This window comes from Diaphorina citri, unplaced genomic scaffold (assembly GCF_000475195.1).
Source record: "Diaphorina citri unplaced genomic scaffold, Diaci psyllid genome assembly version 1.1 scaffold601, whole genome shotgun sequence".
In the NCBI taxonomy this organism is placed as follows: domain Eukaryota; kingdom Metazoa; phylum Arthropoda; class Insecta; order Hemiptera; family Psyllidae; genus Diaphorina; species Diaphorina citri.
Window position 1 is genome coordinate 98268 of NW_007378035.1, and position 19927 is coordinate 118194.

Genomic DNA, 19927 nt, shown 5'->3' on the forward strand with positions numbered 1-19927 from the left:
TATGTTTATTTATTACATAATGTTCACTTTTTTTTACCAAACAAAACCCCCTAAGAAAAAAAAAAAAAAAAAAAAAACTTTTTTCATAAATAAAAGAGGGAGGAAAAACATTTACTTCCTAATTATTTAAAACCAAGAAAGTAGAAAGTACTCCTAGAAATTAACAGCAAAGGTCTTATCATCGAGAAACTCAGAAATTGTAGAGAGGGCAGGATGGAAGAAAGGCAGCCGTTCCGAGAAGGAACCTATAAACATATCAGTCTTATAAACTTACAGAGGTGAGCTCCTCTCAAAGATAAATAATTAAAGAGAGAGGGAGAGAGGCGTAGAGAGGGAAAAAGAAACCACAATCTGTGACATGAAAAAAAAAAAAAAAAAAAAAAAAAAAAAAAAAAAAACTCAGAAATTGTAGAGAGAGCAGGATGGAAGAAAGGCAGCCGTTCCGAGAACGAACCTATAAACATATCAGTCTTATAACCTTACAGAGGTGAGCTCCTCTCAAAGATAAATAATTAAAGAGAGAGGGATAGAGAGAGAGGCGTAGAGAGGGAAAAAAAACCACAATCTGTGACATGAAAAAAATAATGAAAATTTCCGAGTTTTAACGGAGTGGAAAATATGAACAGTTTAATTAAGAGGAAACAAAAGAGAGAAGAAAAAAACAATAAAGAAGAAAACCGGTATAAAAAAAAGCGCAATTAAAAAGAAGAAAAGTGTTAAAAAATAGAAACAAGAAAATCTAGGATATAAGAAACAATTTAAGAAGAGTAGGGGCGCAATTAAAAAGAAGAAAAGTGTTAAAAAATAGAAACAAGAAAATCTAGGATATAAGAAACAATTTAAGAAGAGTAGGGTGAAGAAGTTTTAGAACAAGGAGAAGATGAAAGAACGAGGGAGAGAGAAAAGTGAGGGAGAATGAAGGAAAATGAGAGAGAAAGAGAGAGGGAGAAGAGGGGAGGAAGAAAAGAGATGCAGAATATGGCAAAGGGTGGTAGTACATCAAATAAAGGACATTTAATAAGACAGTCATAAGGAAATCATGTGAAAGAGAAGAGATAATAACATCAATTAAAAGAACACACAGGAACAATAATAGTGGTTATTTACTTATTCATTATGGCTCTCTCTTCCACTGACTTTTAGTTCACCGTGACTCTTAGTGGTGTAGTGACCAACCTCAGTGGTGTTAGCGCGGTGGACTTCGGATTTGGAGGTTGGTGGTTCGAGTCCAAGTCAAGTCATAAAATTTAGCGTAGTGTATTAAGCGGGGAACGACATTTGTGACAAGCATTTATGCTTAACACAATTAAAATTCCTTTGACTGTGACTCTTATGTGAAAACAGGACATTATTATTATGTTAAGGCGGTCTCTTGTTGTCTTGTCTTGTCTTGATCCCTTGTATGCCGCGTCCATTTTAGTTTAGGATTAGGACTATTGCACTGCTTAAGAGAAAACAGGATAAGAGTTGGAGAGATTTTGACGCAGGAAAATCTCTGAATCCAATCTGATGAATCTGAAATCCGCCCAATGATGAATTGGACTAAAAGAATTCATCATTCCAGTAGAAATGTGTCCAGTTCTCTCTCTCTCTCTCTCTCTCTCTCTCTCTCTCTCTAACTCTACCTCCCTCCCTCTCTCTCTACCTCTACCTCCCTCCCTCTACCTCTACCTCCCTCCCTCTCCCTCTACCTCTCTCTCCCTCCCTCCTCTCTCTCTCTTTCATTCGTTTTATTCTCTCTTCCTCAAATTTTCTCCCCCTTTTTCTCAATCAGAAAGAGTGAGTTTCTTCCTGTCTTTCTCTTTCTGTCTCACACTCTCTTTTTATGTTCCTCTCTTTTCCACCCATCTTTCTCTTTTTCTTCTCTCTTTCCCCCTTCTCACCCCTCCTCTCTCTCTCTCTCTCCCTCATACTGTCAGCCCATTAGTCCAGGGCTGTCACAACACAAGTGACATGTTTTCATTCTGGACGCAATTTGTCCGGCCTTTGCCACCTTACTAATTTGATAAACAGGGTGTCACCAAACTCGGTGGTGAATTTCCGATCTGGAGGTTGGTGGTTCGAGTCCATGTTAAGTCATAAATTTCACGATGTATTAATCTGGGAAAGTTTTGGTTATAAGCATTTAATTATACCTAACCAACCTCAGTAGTGTAGTGGTTAACGCGTTGGACTTCGAATCTGGAGGTTAGTGGTTCGAGTCTAAGACATGTCATAAAATTTAACTAGGTGTAATAATTGGGAAACGATATTTGTGACAAGCGTTTAAGTATGCTTAACACAATTAAAATTTCCTATATGCCTAAGGCCGACCAATCGCCATCAGGTAGACCTGACAGGTACCCCTGAACAGATGTGCCTGTAACCTGTCAGGTCTACCTGATAGTGAATGGCCGGTCGAACACAATTATTATGATTTTCCTTTAATTATGGCTTAATTCAACAAAATAGGAGCGGGCATTCAAGAGTTATAGAGAAACAGATAAATTAAATTTTGATTTGATTTAGATTTTTGCAAAATGCAAAATCATCGAGAAAACATGGAGTTTACCTCGTTCGACTATTTTTATCTGGATTTGGCTTTAAGAACACCCTATAAGAATTACCTACGACAGAAGGAAAAATAAATGATAATAAAGCAGCCGGACAATATAGAAATTAATGTTGTTCTCCGTGCGTCTGACATAAATGGAACTGTTTTGCTTCAAATATTTTATTTCAAACAGGTCTATCAACGGGACAGACAGATGGGCAGACTAAGACCGAGCCGGACAGACCGAGAGACAGACAGACGGACGGACAGAGAGTTTGATACAGATTTAAAGTCATTGTTAAACAAAGTAATTCTTTTGTTTCATAAAGGTTTACCGTGACTGTAAACAAAGTAATTATTTTGTTTGTTAAAGGTTAAATGTGGCTGTAAAACAAAGTAATTCGAGACATTAAAAATTTCTCTAATCTCCCATTCGTATCCCATTAGTGGTTGTTTTATTAGGTCCGTGCTCATCTGCTCATCATCCAACTTTTTCCTTTCGACCATTTTGTAAAGTCGTAAATAAAGTTTTGAAATTTCGAGTGTAAAATCGATAGCAAACTCATTTCTGTCTGGAAACGTGCTACAGAACAATCTTGCTTACAAAAAAGGGGCTTTTGGGAAAATGTTCGTTCTCGGAACGGGATAATTTTCGTTTTCGGAACGGCTGGCTTTCTCTTATCCTGTCTTTCTTCTCTCTTCGATTTCGGAACTCTCCCTCTCTCTCTCTCTCTCCCTCATACTGTCAGCCCATTAGTCCAGGGCTGTCACAATACAAGTGACATGTTCTCATTCTGGACGCAATTTGTCCGGCCTTTGCCACCTTACTAATTTGATAAACAGGTCACCAAACTCGGTGGTGAATTTCCGATCTGGAGGCTGGAGGTTGGTGGTTTGGGTCCAGGTTAAGTCATAAATTTCACGATGTATTAATCTGGGAAAATTTTTGGTATAAGCATTTAATTATACCTAACCAACCTCAGTAGTGTAGTGGTTGACGCGTTGGACTTCAAATCTGGAGGTTAGTGGTTCGAGTCTAAGACAGCCATAAAATTTAACTAGGTGTAATAATTGGGAAACGATATTTGTGACAAGCGTTTAAGTATGCTTAACACAATTAAAATTTCCTATATGCCTAAGGCCGACCAATCTCCATCAGGTAGAGCTGACAGGTAGCCCTGAACAGATGTGCCTGTAACCTGTAAGGTCTACCTGATGGTGTAAGGCAGCAATAATAAGTCTCTCAGTAGACCTGTCAGGTCTACCTGATAGTGAATGGCCGGTCTAACACAATTATGATTTTCCTTTAATTATGGCTTAATTCAACAGAATAGGACCGGGCATTCAAGAGTTATAGAGAAACAGATAAATTATATTTTGATTTGATTTAATTTTGATATTGCAAAATCATCGAGAAAACATGGAGTTTACCTCGTTCGACTATTTTTATCTGGGTTTGGCTTTAAGATCACCCTATAAGAATTACCTACGACAGAAGGAAAAATAAATGATAATAAAGCAGCAGGACAATATAGAAATTAATGTTGTTCTCCGTGCTTAATTCAACAAAATGGGACCGGGCATTCAAGAGTTATAGAGAAACAGATAAATTAAATTTTGATTTGATTTAGCAAAATCATCGAGAAAACATGGAGTTTACCTCGTTCGACTATTTTTATCTGGATTTGGCTTTAGGAACACCCTATAAGAATTACCTACGACAGAAGGAAAAATAAATGATAATAAAGCAGCAGGACAATATAGAAATTAATGTTGTTCTCCGTGCGTCTGACATAAATGGAACTGTTTTGCTTCAAATATTTTATTTCAAACAGGTCTATCAACGGGACAGACAGATGGACAGACTAAGACCGAGCCGGACAGACAGAGAGACAGACAGACGGACGGACAGACAGAGAGTTTGATACAGATTTAAAGTCATTGTTAAACAAAGTAATTCTTTTGTTTCATAAAGGTTTACCGTGACTGTAAACAAAGTTTTGTCATCATATTCCATCCCGATTCAAAATGGCAGCACCTCAAAGTTATGACTCTTATGCCACGCTGATCCCGTACAAAGGACATTTTGTTTGATAAAGGTTTAACGTGGCTGTAAAACAAAGTAATTCGAGGCATTAAAAATTTCTCTAATCTCCCATTCGTATCCCATTAGTGGTTGTTTTATTAGGTCCGTGCTCATCATCCAACTTTTTCCTTTCGACCATTTTGTAAAGTCGTAAATAAAGTTTTGAAATTTCGAGTGTAAAATCGATAGCAAACTCATTTCTGTCTGGAAACGTGCTACAGAACAATCTTGCTTTCAAAAAAGGGGCTTTTGGGATAATGTTCGTTCTCGGAACGGGATAATTTTCGTTTTCGGAACGGCTGGCTTTCTCTTATCCGTCCACTCTGTTTTCAACCTAAAACAATAACTTTAAAACTTTTTGTAAAAAAAAAGTTAGATTCGAGTTAGCCCCCGTGTGACATAGGACGTTTATTATAGCCGATGGCTCTTAACTCTTAACTCATTCCTTGAGGCGGTGGTTCCTACACCTAAGCCTCAGAGTGGGCTTTCTATGTATGGACCCGATGGCCCAACTTTTTTCCAATACCACTTAGCCCCGGGCCCGGTTGGGCTGAGACCAGTCCTGGGCGCACTCTATTATAATGTCAGCTCCTAAATCATCCACTTGAGAGCTCCACACGGATAAGATCAAAACCGGAACGTGTATCCATTGTATCATATAAAGGTAATAAGTTTTGTAGTTACCTATTTCATTATTCTATCCCTTCAGGATAAAATCCGCCCCCGAATCGAACCCGCGGCCTAGCGATTACAAGGCAGACGCGCTAACAACCAAACTAACTAGGCTGGCAGGGCCGAGTTTGCGTCAAATACTTCTAATTCTGTTCGTTGAACTCGGACTTCATTAACGATATTATATTCTCCTACAGTGTATTTATTATTTACATACAGTGTATGCTGTTTTCCTAGAATGTACATAGAATATTTTCCTAAAATTTACTACAAATTCCCTTTGTAACACGAAATTTGTTTTGCATTTTAATTTGTTTCAGATGTAATTAGAGCGGAGAACATTAGACGAGACTGGCGAAGGCGAGTTATTAGCAGACAATTTCCCCGGAGAGTCCTCGTTATTAACATTTCGAAAACAATATTAGCGAATTCGAGTATAAAATGTAATTATAATTGAAATTGCCACACAGACAAGTGGGGACGTTTGATTTTCAACGGTGAATTTAATTTAGGGGATGATAAAAACAACTCTTTTCGTCCACATTTTGAATGAAGACCCAGTTCTGTAAGCTAATATTGGATAATTATATTCAATTTTGTTTATACAGACAGATAATATAGCACTAAGTATTTGTAAAATAAAAAAAATCCATGTCTATAAATTTGATTAATTATAATTAATCAATCCCCTGCCATGATATTATTAAAATTGAATAGGTAATCAAATTAAAATAAGAATACAACAATAATAAATGTAAATTTTAAATATGAATGCAGACCCTTGAACTTTCAAAAATATGAATAATAATAAATAAGTAAAATAAAAAAACATTGAGTAGGTACATTTATAATTATGTAACTAGCTACGGTCGAGTCATAATAAACATTTTAACAAGAGTGGAAAAAGTTTACATTGAGTAGGTACATTTATAATTATGTAACTAGCTACGGTCGAGTCATAATAAACATTTTAACAAGAGTGGAAAAAGTTTATGTCCCAACATGGTTTGTTCTCATTTCACAACCCCTATAATAATTTGACAACATAATAGTAGTGACAGATCATCAACATTTCCCTAATAGCTCATCAGAACGGCATGTGTTCATTAGACAACAACACGGATGTCAACCTACCCCTCACTCTGCCAGCATTGCCAAATTACCAACAGAACATTTCCCTAATTGCTCATCTGAACGGCATGTGTTCATTAGACAACAACACGGATGTCAACCTACCCCTCACTCTGCCAGCATTGCCAAATTACCAACAGAGTAACAATGTGGGAGAAAATGTTGCCAACATTCCACCCAACAACGTGCTGGTGCCCCAAGGCAATGGCACACTCCGACCCAACCCAGCCACGGCCACAGTGTTGCCGAAAACACAGAACATACAAATCCAAACAGTGTTGCCAACACAGCAGATACAAAGCTTGCAACAGCAGCAGCAACAACACGAGAACAATCTCCTGCAACAATATTACCTCAATGAGATTAACAAGGAGATTGATGAGGAGGACCAAGGCTGCTTCTGCTGTCATTCTGATGATGACGATTCAGACGATGAAACGCGTCAGATCAAATACAAAGAACAAAAGAAGAAACTCGTGCGTACCGTGTGCAAAAATTCGTTCCTATTCCTCGTGCTCATCATTTACATATTTTTCGGTTCCCTCATCTTTCTCCTCATCGAAAACAATCGCATTCTAACGAACAATAGTAACAAGCAGAACGAAATAAACAATACCGTGCTGAACAAACTCTTGGATGTGAACATTCGGAACAAAGTGGTGGAAAACATTTGGGACATAACAGTGAACTTGAACATTCTTTATAGGGAAAATTGGACCCGACTCGCGGAAAAAGAAATGAACAAATTTCAATACGACATTGTGAAAAAGTTATCAAAAGAAATAAAATTGTATGGAAACAGCCACCCGAGCTTGCAAAATGAGGACAGCCCTGCCGCCGCCATCTTGGAATTCAATGAGATAGCAATTGAATGGAACTTGGCGAAAACATTTTTCTACTCTTTGTCCATTGTGACGACAATTGGTAAGTTATCTTGATTGTACTATTCTTCGTTTCTTCTCTTTCTTCATTTCATCATTTAGTAAGTGAAATACTAGTCTTTTTCTTCTCTTTTTTTTTATTTGATCATTTTAACAGCTACATAATAGGGACCTACATAGGTACATACCTTGGGGATCGTCTTCTCTCTTTCAGAATTTCCCTGTACCTAAACTATCTAGGTACCTAACCTATCCTATAAATATTCCACCTATTTTCTTGTAAAGCAGTAGCATACTTTTGATAGATATTCAAGTATTACATATTACTTTCTATTATTTATTTGTTTGTTACATTGTAAATTTGACATAACAATATCAAGTACGTCATTGCATAGTATGAATAGTTCCCGCTGCTTTTTTATTTCTTTCAATATTCATCTTCTCCTCCTTTTTTTCAAGTACGTCATTGCATAGTATGAATAGTCCTTTTCTCCTCTTTCCCCTCCTTTACTTTCTCTTCCTTCACCTTCTCTTCCTCTTCTCCTCCTTCTTCTGCTTTATCTTTTCTTTCTCCATCTTCTCTTCCTTCATCTGCTCCTTGTCCTTTTTCTTCTGGCCTGTACGTTCCCACAATACAATGTATTCAAGTGGTTTGCACTCAATATGAGAACCAATGAAATTATGAAAAATATCAGTAATATCAGTAAACTCAACAATACAGTATACCTTCGACAAAATATTGAAGAGTTGGGAAATTATATCCAGCACTTCTTGACCTTTTTCTCCTACATATTACTTTCTTTATTTATTTGTTTGTTACATTGTAAATTTGTCATAACAATATCAAGTACGTCATTGCATAGTATGAATAGTTCCCGCTGCTTTTTTATTTCTTTCAATATTCATCTTCTCCTCCTTTTTCTCCTTCCCTTCTTCTGTTCTATCCTCCTCCTTCCTCTCCTCGTTCTTTTTCCTCCTTTATTTTCTCTTCCTTCACCTTCTCCTCCTTCTTCTGCTTTATCTTTTCTTCCTCCATCTTCTCTTCCTTCATCTGCTCCTTGTCCTTTTTCTTCTGTCCTATACTCCTCTTCGTCTTCCTTTTCTCCTCTTTCCCCCTCCTTTACTTTCTCTTCCTTCACCTTCTCTTCCTCTTCTCCTCCTTCTTCTGCTTAATTTTTTTTTTCCTCCATCTTCTCTTCCTTCATCTGCTCCTTGTCCTTTTTCTTCTGGCCTGTACGTTCCCACAATACAATGTATTCAAGTGGTTTGCACTCAATATGAGAACCAATGAAATTATGAAAAATATCAGTAAACTCAACAATACAGTATACCTTCGACAAAATATTGAAGAGTTGGGAAATTATATCCAGCACTTCTTGACCTTTTTCTCTAGCTCTTATTGACCCCATTTTTAATGACCGCAATCTAGGGCCGTGCATACGGGAGGGGGGAGACTGGTCCCTTTTGCATTGGACTCCTCAAGGGTGCCTAGAACCAGCAGCTCTTTCCCCCAAAAAAGGAAAATAAAATACGACCACCTAAATTAGATAAAACTGCCTAGTACTCAGGCTGGATAAGGACTTTGTGAGTAGGTAGCTTGTCGCCAAATGGAGGGCGAAACCCCGTCACTAAAAACCTTGAAAGTTTGACTAGAAACAGTGTGGAAGAGCAAAGAGCATAGAGCTTTCTGCTCTCAGCTCTATGCGGTTTGAAGTCGCCCCTTCCCTCTACCTGCTCGATACTCTATTCGATTCTATTCGCTCCACTCTGTTTTTAACCTAAAACAATAACATTAAAACTCTTTGTAAAAAAAAAAGTTAGATTCGAGTTAGCCCCTGGGTGACATAGGACGTTTATTATAGCCGATGGCTCTTAACTCATCCCTTGGGGCGGTGGTTCCTACACCTAAGCCTCAGAGTGGGCTTTCTGTGTATGGACCCGATGGCCCTACTCTTTTCCAATACCACTAGCCCCGGGCCCGGTTGGGCTGAGACAAGTCCTGGGCGCACTCTATTATAATGTCAGCTCCTAAATCATCCACTTGAGAGCTCCACATTGTCAAGAAAATGGAGTGGTCTGTGGTTTTCAAGCGTGCTATGTATCGAGCAAGTAATAAGGTTCTATTACACTGAGGCAACATGGAGCATGTTGCACTGGAGTATAATAGGTAGAATTGTAGAAGTAGGTATCTGAATCGAGCATGCATCTTCAATGCGTGCGCGACAAGGCATACGCGGCAGTATGTAATACAGCATAGAAGTAGAAGAAGCGTGCTTCAAAAATTTTGTACTGGATTCATATGGTCTTGGAGTATGCTACAATGCTACATGTTGCCCTGAAGTATGGGTCCTTGCAACATGATTCATGTTGCCTTTCTGTAATAGCGCCTTAAAAATATATCGAGCAAGGAGCTATAGCACGTTGAATACACCAGGCCCCAATGGATCACTGAAGTTAAGCGTGGGGGGGCGTGGTTAGTATCCGAATGGGTGACAGTCTGGACAAACACGTGCTGCTGGTTTTTCTCCGCTCCACTTAGTCTGGGTGAGGTAAATGTGAGATAGAAAAAAGAAAGAAGGGGAGGAGGGAAAATGGAAAAGAGAGAGGAGAGGGAGGGAGAGAGAGGGACTCAGAGAAGAGAGAGGAGGAAAAATGGGAGAGAGAGTTCGAAGAAAGGAGAAAAAGGAGGAGAGAAAGAGAGGAGAGCGAAAGAGACAGAGAGAGAAACGAAAGAGAATGAGATTGAGGGCGAGACAGAGGGAGAGAGAAACAAGAGGAGAGTGAGAGAGAAAGAGGGAGGGAATGAGGTTGAGTGAGAGAGAGAGAGAGAGAGAGAGAGAGAGAGAGAGAGAGAGAGAGAGAGAGAGAGAGAGAGAGATAATGGTCTTGAAGTATGCTACAATGCTACATGTTGCCCTGAAGTATGGGTCCTTGCAACATGATTCATGTTGCCTCTCTGTAATAGCGCCCTAAAAATATATCGAGGAAGGAGCTATAGCACGTTGAATACACCAGGTCCCAATGGATCACTGAAGTTAAGCGTGGGGGGGCGTTTATGGTCTTGGAGTATGCTACAATGCTACATGTTGCCCTGAAGTATGGGTCCTTGCAACATGATTCATGTTGCCTCTCTGTATTATCGCCCTAAAAATATATCGAGGAAGGAGCTATAGCACGTTGAATACACCAGGTCCCAATGGATCACTGAAGTTAAGCGTGGGGGGGCGTGGTTAGTATACGAATGGGTGACAGTCTGAATAAACACGAAACACGTGCTGCTGGTTTAAAGAGAGGGAAAAGGAGAGAGAGAAAGTAAAGAGAGGAAGAGAGTTAGAGAAGGAGAGACAGAGAGAAGCGTGAGAGAGAAAAAGGAGACAAAGAGGAAAAGAGAGAGAGAGAAAGGGAGGAGAGCAAAAGAGACAGAGAGAGAAACGAAAGAGAATGAGGTTGAGGGCGAGACAGAGGGAGAGAGAAACAAGAGGAGAGTGAGAGAGAAAGAGGGAGAGAGAGAGAGAGAAAGAGAGAGAAAGAAAGAGAAAGAGAGAGAGAGAGAGAGGGTAAGCTATGAACATTTATTAACGTAACTCCCCTTATTATTTTCGCGCCAAAGATGCTATAAATTGCGAGTGAGCTTTTAATTAAACTAGTTAACGAAATGTATAGCAGTGGCGAAGCTATAGGTGGGGCGATAGGAGAGCCCTTTGTGTGGCCGGGACACCAAATAGAGAAAATTATGAAAAAAAAAATGCTCCACACAGACACAAAATTTTTACTTCCAAAATTATCACTAAATAGGTACCTACGCACTACACAAAATCAAGCGTGTTGGGAGGCGCGCGGACATCAAGAGTTCAGAGCAGCGCCTGGACTATATTAACACATAATTGTCTGTAAACTCAAACAATACAGGTAGTACATGGATAGAGCTCAGAATGCTCAGATATTACTCCTGGGCGTCCAAAGGTATTTATTCCCCAATCCTTCCAAAAAAAGACATGTAAGTGTCATCCGTTTCACGGACATAGAAAGCAAAGTAAGTCCCAAGTACGCGGCCATCACAACGGCGCGGCGACCATGGACCATTGACCCTCGCCGAGACCATCGACCATGGCAGAAAAAATACTCGGGGGGAAGGAAGAGAGAGGAGGAGAAAGAAGAGGGGAAGAAAGAGGAGAGGGGGAGGAAGAGAAGAAGGAGACAAGGGGTAAACAAAGGTTTTCTGGGTTATGTAAAGGAGAGGAGGGTATGGTGGGATGGGAAAGAGAAATTATTTCTGTCCTTTTATTTCCATTGCTTCTGTCCCTTTATTTCCATTGCTTCTGTCCCTTTATTTCCATTGCTTATGTCCCTTTATTTAAATTATTTCTGTCCCTTTATTTAAATTATTTCTATCCCTTTATTTCCATTGCTTCTGTCCCTTTATTTAAATTATTTCTGTACCTTTATTTTCTCATTGATAATGAGAATAATATTAAACAAAGGGACAGAAATATTGTCCCAAGGATATTTCCATCTTTCAACACACATCCACCACTGGCCATGTATAACTATGTGTTTTTTTTAACAAGAAGTCGAGGCGGAGGGAGTTAACGCTCCCAATATTAAGAAAAGGGATTATATTTTCCAAAAACTAGAGGATAAGGAGGAGGAGGAGGAGACCGAGGGAGAGGGGAAGGAAGAGAGAGGAGGAGAAAGAAGAGAAGAGGGGAAGAAAGAGGAGAGGGGAGGAAGAGAAGAAGGAGACAAGGGGTAAACAAAGGTTTTCTGGGTTATGTAAAGGAGAGGAGGGTATGGTGGGATGGGAAAGAGGGAGGGAAAAATGAGTGGGATGAGGAATGGGAAGGATGAAGGAGTAAACAAAGGTTTTCTGGATTATATCGAGAAGGGGCAGGGGGGAAAGAGGAAGAAATGTGTTGGGGAAAAAAGGAGAAAATTAGAGGGGGAAAAGGGCGTCCCCCCTCCAAAGAGATGAAACGGAGGGAAACAAAGGTTTTCTGGAGAGGCGGGGGTACGGTGTGGTGGGAAAAAGAAAATTATGCAAATTTTCCCAAATTTTAATGTGATGCAACGCCAGGGTTTTGTCGGTAAATTGAATGAAATAACGCAAAACAGTGCAAACCTTTATGAATTTTTTGGGCTTCTGTTTTTCTGCTCTTTTTTTTCGGTCGGTTATTGTTATTTTCTTCCTGCGGTAATTTTTCGAGTGTTTTACAAGAAGAAGAAAAAGAAAAAAAAAACTCGGTTTTTATTAGACATTCGTTTCCTTTCCTTTGCGTATCTTTTTATTACAACATGGCAGATATTAGACTTAAAAGCCGTGAAGAAAAAACAAATTTCGGTAAATTGAATGAAATAACGCAAAACAGTGCAAACCTTTATGAATTTTTTGGGCTTCTGTTTTTCTGCTCTTTTTTTTCGGTCGGTTATTGTTATTTTCTTCCTGCGGTAATTTTTCGAGTGTTTTACAAGAAGAAGAAAAAGAAAAAAAAAACTCGGTTTTTATTAGACATTCGTTTCCTTTCCTTTGCGTATCTTTTTATTACAACATGGCAGATATTAGACTTAAAAGCCGTAAAGAAAAAAATGGGGGCCGATAATAATAAATAGAAAATAATAATAAATAGAGGTTTAGGCACATCTTACCCTTGTAGATCTACGAAAGTACAAATTCATACTCTCACTCTAAAAGCATACAAAGAATTACAAAACAAAGTTATACTTTATTTATAGACCCTAAAGCTAAAGGAAAGAAAAAAATGGGGGCCAAATTCCCGCTATCTATGTACTTGCTTCTCCAAGAAATACAAAATAATAATAAATAGAGGTTTAGGCACATCTTACCCTTTTAGATCTACAAAAGTACAAATTCATACTCTCACTCTAAAAGCATACAAAGAATTACAAAACAAAGTTATACTTTATTTATAGACCCTAAAGCTAAAGGCATACAAAATACCTACAAAGTATTGCGAAGTTATACCTTAGTTTTGAGCCCTACACTACAAAGTCATACGCTCACACTAAGAGCGTACAAAGAATTCAAATTTCAAATTTCTTTATTTACACAACTTTAGTGGTTGCACTGGATGGTGCACTGCCGTGGCAAATTATTTGAATTTTCTTTTCTTTTAGTTAAATCGTTTTATCCTTCAATTTTAAAGCTAATACATACCCATTGTCACATAGCGTGTACAATGTACAATTGATTGCATATATACATAATCTCAAGTGGTCCGCGAGATTTTTGGTTTATCAATAGTGGTCCGCCAATTCTAAAAGGTTAAGAACCCCTGCTTTAGAGCTAAAAGCATACAAAATAGGTACAAAGAATTACAAAGTTATACTCTTATCTTTACGCTTTAGAGCTAAAGGCATACTCAATATAGGTAGGTACAAAGTATTGCAAAGTCACTTGCGGTCAGGAAAAGCAGAAGACACAAAGTAATCTATCCCATAAAACAAATAATTACCAAGGTAAAGTCAATTGTTTCGTACAAAGAATTACAAAGTTATACTCTTATCTTTACGCTTTAGAGCTAAAGGCATACTCAATATAGGTATAGGTACAAAGTATTGCAAAGTCACTTGCGGTCAGGAAAAGCAGAAGACACAAAGTAATCTATCCCATAAAACAAATAATTACCAAGGAAAATCCCTCTTTTTCATGTCATTTCCCCCCTCTTTCATTTCTCTTATCGTACGTATCTGTCTAATTTTCATCACCACATTTCCAATCCCCCAATAGGGTAGAGCACAAACAAAAAAGGGAGAATTCCCTCAAAAGGATTTGTTCAATCAAGATAGGAGAAAGGGAAGATTGGAAAATTCGGAGGGAAAAAGATGCGGGAGGGGAAAGATACGTGTGAACGGGAGGGAAAAAAGAGAAATAGGAGGGAGCTTTTAATTATCAATGAGAAAATAAAGGGACAGAAATAATGGTGCTGATGAAAAAAAAAGGTGAGGGAAAATTCTTCCTTCCTGCCAGTCTATTTTTTCTCAAAGGAACCATTTTTAATTACATGTCTTTGTCCCGTGAGGTGAGGGAAAATTCTTCCTTCCTGCCAGTCTATTTTTTCTCAAAGGAACCATTTTCAATTACATGTCTTTGTCCCGCGCACCTTCTATCCTCTCCTTGAATACCTTTTCGACAGGAATACGGGAAAAAGTAAAGAGGGTATTGTCGATAGGGAGAAGAGGGAAAGGGAGGAAATAAGGTATTATAGAAAGAGGGTGCAAATAAGGTACCTATTGTAGAGAGGGAAATTTGTCCCGTGCACCTTCTATCCTCTCCTTGCTCCTTGAATACCTTTTCGACAGGAATACGGGAAAAAGTGAAGAGGAATTGTCGATAGGGAGAAGAGGGAAAGGGAGGAAATAAGGTATTATAGAAAGAGGGTGCAAATAAGGTACCTATTGTAGAGAGGGAAATTTTCTTTTGGGTTCGATAGGGCCTTTGATGAGGATTCTATATAGGGGCCTTTTTTATATAATACATTGGAAAGTTGTACATTTCATTGGAACTACGAGCTACGAGAAAAAAAATTGGTGGATTTGACAAAGTTGCCACAGTTAAAAGCTGAAAGATGAGTGTTTCACCGCCTTTCTAATTTGGTAGTGATGAACATTTTTTACAATTCTACAAAATTAGAATTTAGGGGTCAGTGACTCTGTGTCGTAGAATGCCCATTCCGTAGTGTGCCCCTAGTGGACGAAAAGAGACATAATACGCGCTTCCCCTTTAGGTGCTGGGTCCACTAACACTAATTTATTACGAGAAATTGAAAGGCAACGTTTCAGAATTGAATGGCAGATATTGCCCCAGGCAATAATTTAGTCCTTTGTATTTTCTTGTAATATTTTATATCATGTTGAATTTCTTGTAAAAAATGTTAGGTACATGATGTAATTGATGAGTATGCTAATGTTAAGCTACCCTTCAGCATGGATTTTTAAACAAATTCATTTCTCTTCTATGTTGGTTAAATAATAAGGTAGATATTGTTGTGTCATGTTGTATCTTGTATTTGTGTTATGGTTATAAGTTAATAACCAATGAAGAGTCCAAATAAATTGAAGTTTTTCAACTAATAACTCCACATCAGACTTTACCACCACGTTGCCCGTTTTTTCGCGAGGGTTTCAACCGAGCTCAACAATACCCTCAAGCCCCACACGAACTCCCAAAATTTCTCGAACATAAAGCCAAACTTTTGCACCCCTAAAATATGTCTGAAACTTTCGACTCAACTTTCAAATTATCTTTCCGCAATTTCCTCGGTTTCACCAAAGAAGAAAGGAACCCCCCCGAATAATAACCAAAGCCGGCGAAATACTCGAAATAGTGCGCTAAAACTTTTCCCCAAGAAACGAGGAATTCTTCTTGCAATAATTGTGTTAATACCTAGTGGGTAGGTTGAACCCTGAAGAAATGCGAAAGTAGATCGGAATAACCACTCTTGTAATATGTAATTGTGTTCAAGGGTAGGTTGTAAACAGAAGAACCGCGAAAGTAGATCAGAAAAACCAAAAATAACTAGTGGTTATTTAAGTAAACTTTGGAATTCGCTCAGAAAAAATGCCCTTACGGGGTTCTAGTTCGGGCTCAGAATTTAATGGGTTCGAATCCGGTCTCATGCAAAAATGAATTAGAATTTTTCTACGACAAATGGAATAGGAAATTTTAAATGTCGACGTGAAAATGGTCGGCAAGTATACAGGGAAAAGGCTCAAAAGGAACTAGTGCTTCTCAGGACTTTACCTTTAACCAAACCAAAGGTTGCTCAAAATTTGCAGACAGCTTCGATATTTTATGATGATCAAAAGTGTCCGCGGACCAGACCTCGAGAAATGTACGGTTCGGCCACTATTTAAGGCCAAATCTTTGAAAAAGCTCAAAAAGAGTTTGCAATTCGCAGGCCTTTAGATTTCAGCCAAAGTCGCTCGAACTTGGCACAGAGATTCTATAAATTCTGTAGATCAAAAATATCCTTGGGCCCTCTTTCCAGTAGGTACAGTTCCGCCGTTATTCCGGACCAAAATTCCGCTATTTAGGGCTATACAGGGAACAAGCTCAAAATGAACTAGCGCTTCTCACGACTTTACTTTTAGCCACAGGTCGCTCAAATTTTGCAGACACCTTCGATATTTTATAGTGATCAAAAGTGTCCGCGGGCCGGACCTCGAGAAATGTACGGTTCGGCCGCTATTTACCGCCCAATCTTTGAAAAAGCTCAAAAAGAGTTCGCAATTCTCAGGCGTTTAGATTTCAGCCAAAGTTGGTCGGACTTGGCACAGAGATTCGATAAATTATGTAGATCAAAAATGTCATTGGGCTCTGTTTCCAGAAGGCACGGTTCGGCCGTTATTCCGGAAAAAAGTTCCGATATTTAGGGCTATACCGGCAAGGGACTCACACATGTCCCTAAGAAGCCATCGGAGTGAGTCTGAGTGTGACTTGAAACTTGAAAGTCTCTAGCTTCTATTAATTTTCCATCTGGGTATTTTTGGTTATTACTTTAGTAGATTAAGCACTGGCAATACATTTCGAAGTTTTGAAAGCTAAAGGAGTCTCAGTGTAACTTTTTTTCTAGATTAGAATAATTTCGAATCCCCATTTTGACTGCTGTCTATTTCCTTTGCCATTTTCATCGGGCTCGAAGAACTTTTTCCGAAGGGAGAGCTTTTCTCTTTTTTGAAACAAGAAGATTAAGCTGCCTTTTATTTTTTATTCCTCTTTTCTCCATCACCTCGACCTTATTCAGAGGCTAAAATTTCCCTTCCTTTTCTCCACCTTGCGCAATTCGGCTAGGTAAATTTTTCTCTCTACGGCATCATTTTTCAGTTGCTTTCGACAAGAGTAACTCTTTTCTCTTTCAGCAAAATTTACTTTCCTAAAATAATAATAGAAGGCAACTCTTCTACCCCCCTATTCCTTCTCCAAATCATTACTATCGCTCTCTCTCCTTTGCCTCACTTTGTCCAATTTTTCCCTTTTTCCTGCTCCCTCTGCCTCTTGCTCCCCTAATTTTCCCTTTTCTTTCTTCCTCCCCTAAATTTTTCTCTTTTTTCCCTCTATATTTAGTCTTTTTTGAAGTGCCGCCACTTCTCTCTCGCATCATTATATTTTCTTTTGTCTCTCATTCTTTAGTCTTTTTTCTCTCTCTATTGTTTCACATTGTATTCTCGATGAAGAATGGAAGGGGCAAGATGGAAAGTGAAGGGGCTGGAGCCGGATTTTTCTTCTCCCCCCCACTCTTCTTCTTCTTCTTCTTTTCCGCTTTTTTCGCTCTAAAGTAAAGCTTTTATCTTAATTTATAAATGATTAACAAAACATAATTTATCTTTTCCGCTTTTTTCGCTCTAAAGTAAAGCTTTTATCTTAATTTATAAATGATTAACAAAACATAATTTATTGTTAAGTTTTGTATCTCGGAGAGCTTCGAAAGGCGCTATTACACTGAGACAGTATGAAATATGCTTCAAGGCAACATGTAGCACACTTCAAGAGCATATCAATCCAATGCAAACTCTTTGAAGCATGCTGCGTCGATTGAAATGGTTTTGAAGTATGTTTCATGTAGTACTGTATCGGCATGACAAGGCAACATGTAGTACTGTATCATGCTTCAAGAGCATCATATCAATCCAATGCAAAATCTTTGTTGCTGCCCTCTCTCATGTTGACCGTTGATTGCATCACTGCAGCAACATGCTTCAAATATTTTTCACTGATGGCTAGTTAGCTTGGTTGGTAGCGCGTCTGCCTTGTAAGCGCCAGGCCGCGGGTTCGATTCCCGCCCAGGGCGGATTTTATCCTGATGGTATTATATTCGTCCTTTGTCTGGCTGGGGGACATTAAACAGGGAGTAGACCAGCTTAGTCTGGCTGGGGGACTTTAAACCGGGAGAATACCAGCCTGAATTTCCCTTGCTAAAGAAATAGCAAAGGTTGAGTGCGAAGGGCATCCACTCGTAAAATTTGTAGCCAAAACCAAATGTCAGCCCAAAGCGATCACCCTAGCTAGGGCTGATTGAGAGGCTGACGAAAAACGCCGACCCCGTCTGTACACGGGAAAAGGCGAAGAAAAAGAAAGAAAAGGTATTATATTTCGTCCTCGGAACGGCTGGCTTTCTCCTATCCTGTCTTCCTTCTCTTCGATTTGAGGACGATTAAGACCCTAGCAGTTACAGTTCCCTCTGTCAAACCTCTTTAAAAAAAAGTTTAAGCCTTGTGGACCCCGGCCATCAGTAATTGCGCCCTTATGCGCTCACAGAGTTGAACTTTTTTGAGTAACTTCTTTTTTCCAACTAGTTTCGGGATATTGTCATTAGTTAGAAATGTTTAAATAATAAATAGTTAGGTTAATGGAAGCCATTGTCTCTCAACTTCGTGCGACCAGTTTTAGTCAAGTGCTCTTTTGTTGAGACAGGTCCCTTAAGTCTCTTGAGTTTTCTAATAATTAAGAGGGTGAATAACTAAGTCAATGTGATTTCTCAATATTTAGAAATCACATTGACTGATCTCAGGTACCATAAGCTTTGTACAAAACAATACAGTGAATAACTAAGTCATCAACCTCAGTGGTGCAGGGGTTAACGCGTTGGACTTTCGATCTGGAGGTTGGTGGTTCGAGTCCTAGTCAAGTCACAAAATTTATCTAGGTGTAATAATTGGGGAACGATATTTGAGACGAGCATGTGTGCTTAACACGATTAAAGATTCCTTCTCGAACCACCAAACTGCAGATCCAAAGTCCAACGCGTTAACAACTGCACCACTGAGGTTGGTAGTTAACTCTGCCATAATTTTATTTTATTTTAAAATTTTAGAGACTGTGCCCAGTTCAGGGATACCTGCCCAATAAAGGATTTATTATAAGCCGGGCCAGTTTATTAAATATGCCGGGCCCATTTTATTGAATATGCTGATTGCTGATATGAATACTGAATGGGACTGTTAATAATGAGCCTAATATTGCTTATCGGTGTAGGTAGGTGTACAGGGTGGGAGAAAGCCAGCCGTTCCGAGAACGAACCTTACCTATTTAGGATAAGGTAAAAAAAAATAATAATAAAGCTCATCGCTGACGAGAATGTGCGACCTAGCGCTTACAAGGCAGACGGTATTAAACAATTAAACCCATAAATACAAACCTTGTTGTTATTAGCGAGTTTTTGCAAACAATTAGCGTCCCGTTAACTGAATTCTATAACGTTATTTGACGAAAACTGCGCAGAAACAAGAGACATCGTGGGCCCTTAAAATAGCCATAATGAAAAGTTTGTTCTAATAATAATAATAATAATAATAAAGCTCATCGCTGGCGAGAATGTGCGACCTAGCGCTTACAAGGCAGACGGTGTTAAACAATTAAACCCATAAATACAAACCTTGTTGTTATTAGCGAGTTTTTGCAAACAATTAGCGTCCCGTTAACTAAATTCTATAACGTTATTTGACGAAAACTGCGCAGAAACAAGAGACATCGTGGGCCCTTAAAATAGCCATAATGAAAAGTTTGTTCTAATTTTCGAATATTTGATGCTCGGATAATTTTGGGTTAAAACACACATGTAATTCTCACTTCTTTTGCTCAACAGAGAGTTTTTGCGACCAAAATTAACG

General features: G+C 38.8%; 1 protein-coding gene across 1 annotated transcript in view; it reads left to right on the plus strand.

Moving 5' to 3' along the window:
* Nucleotides 1-5659: 5659 nt before the first annotated feature.
* Nucleotides 5660-19927, plus strand: part of LOC103510459 — a 60522-nt gene continuing 46254 nt past the window's right edge. Inside the window, exons 1-3 of the mRNA XM_008475123.2 lie at nt 5660-6130; nt 6213-6355; nt 6461-7346. Coding sequence (XP_008473345.2) covers nt 6491-7346 — 856 coding nt within the window. The 5' untranslated portion in view covers nt 5660-6130; nt 6213-6355; nt 6461-6490. The remainder of the gene's footprint in view (nt 6131-6212; nt 6356-6460; nt 7347-19927) is intronic.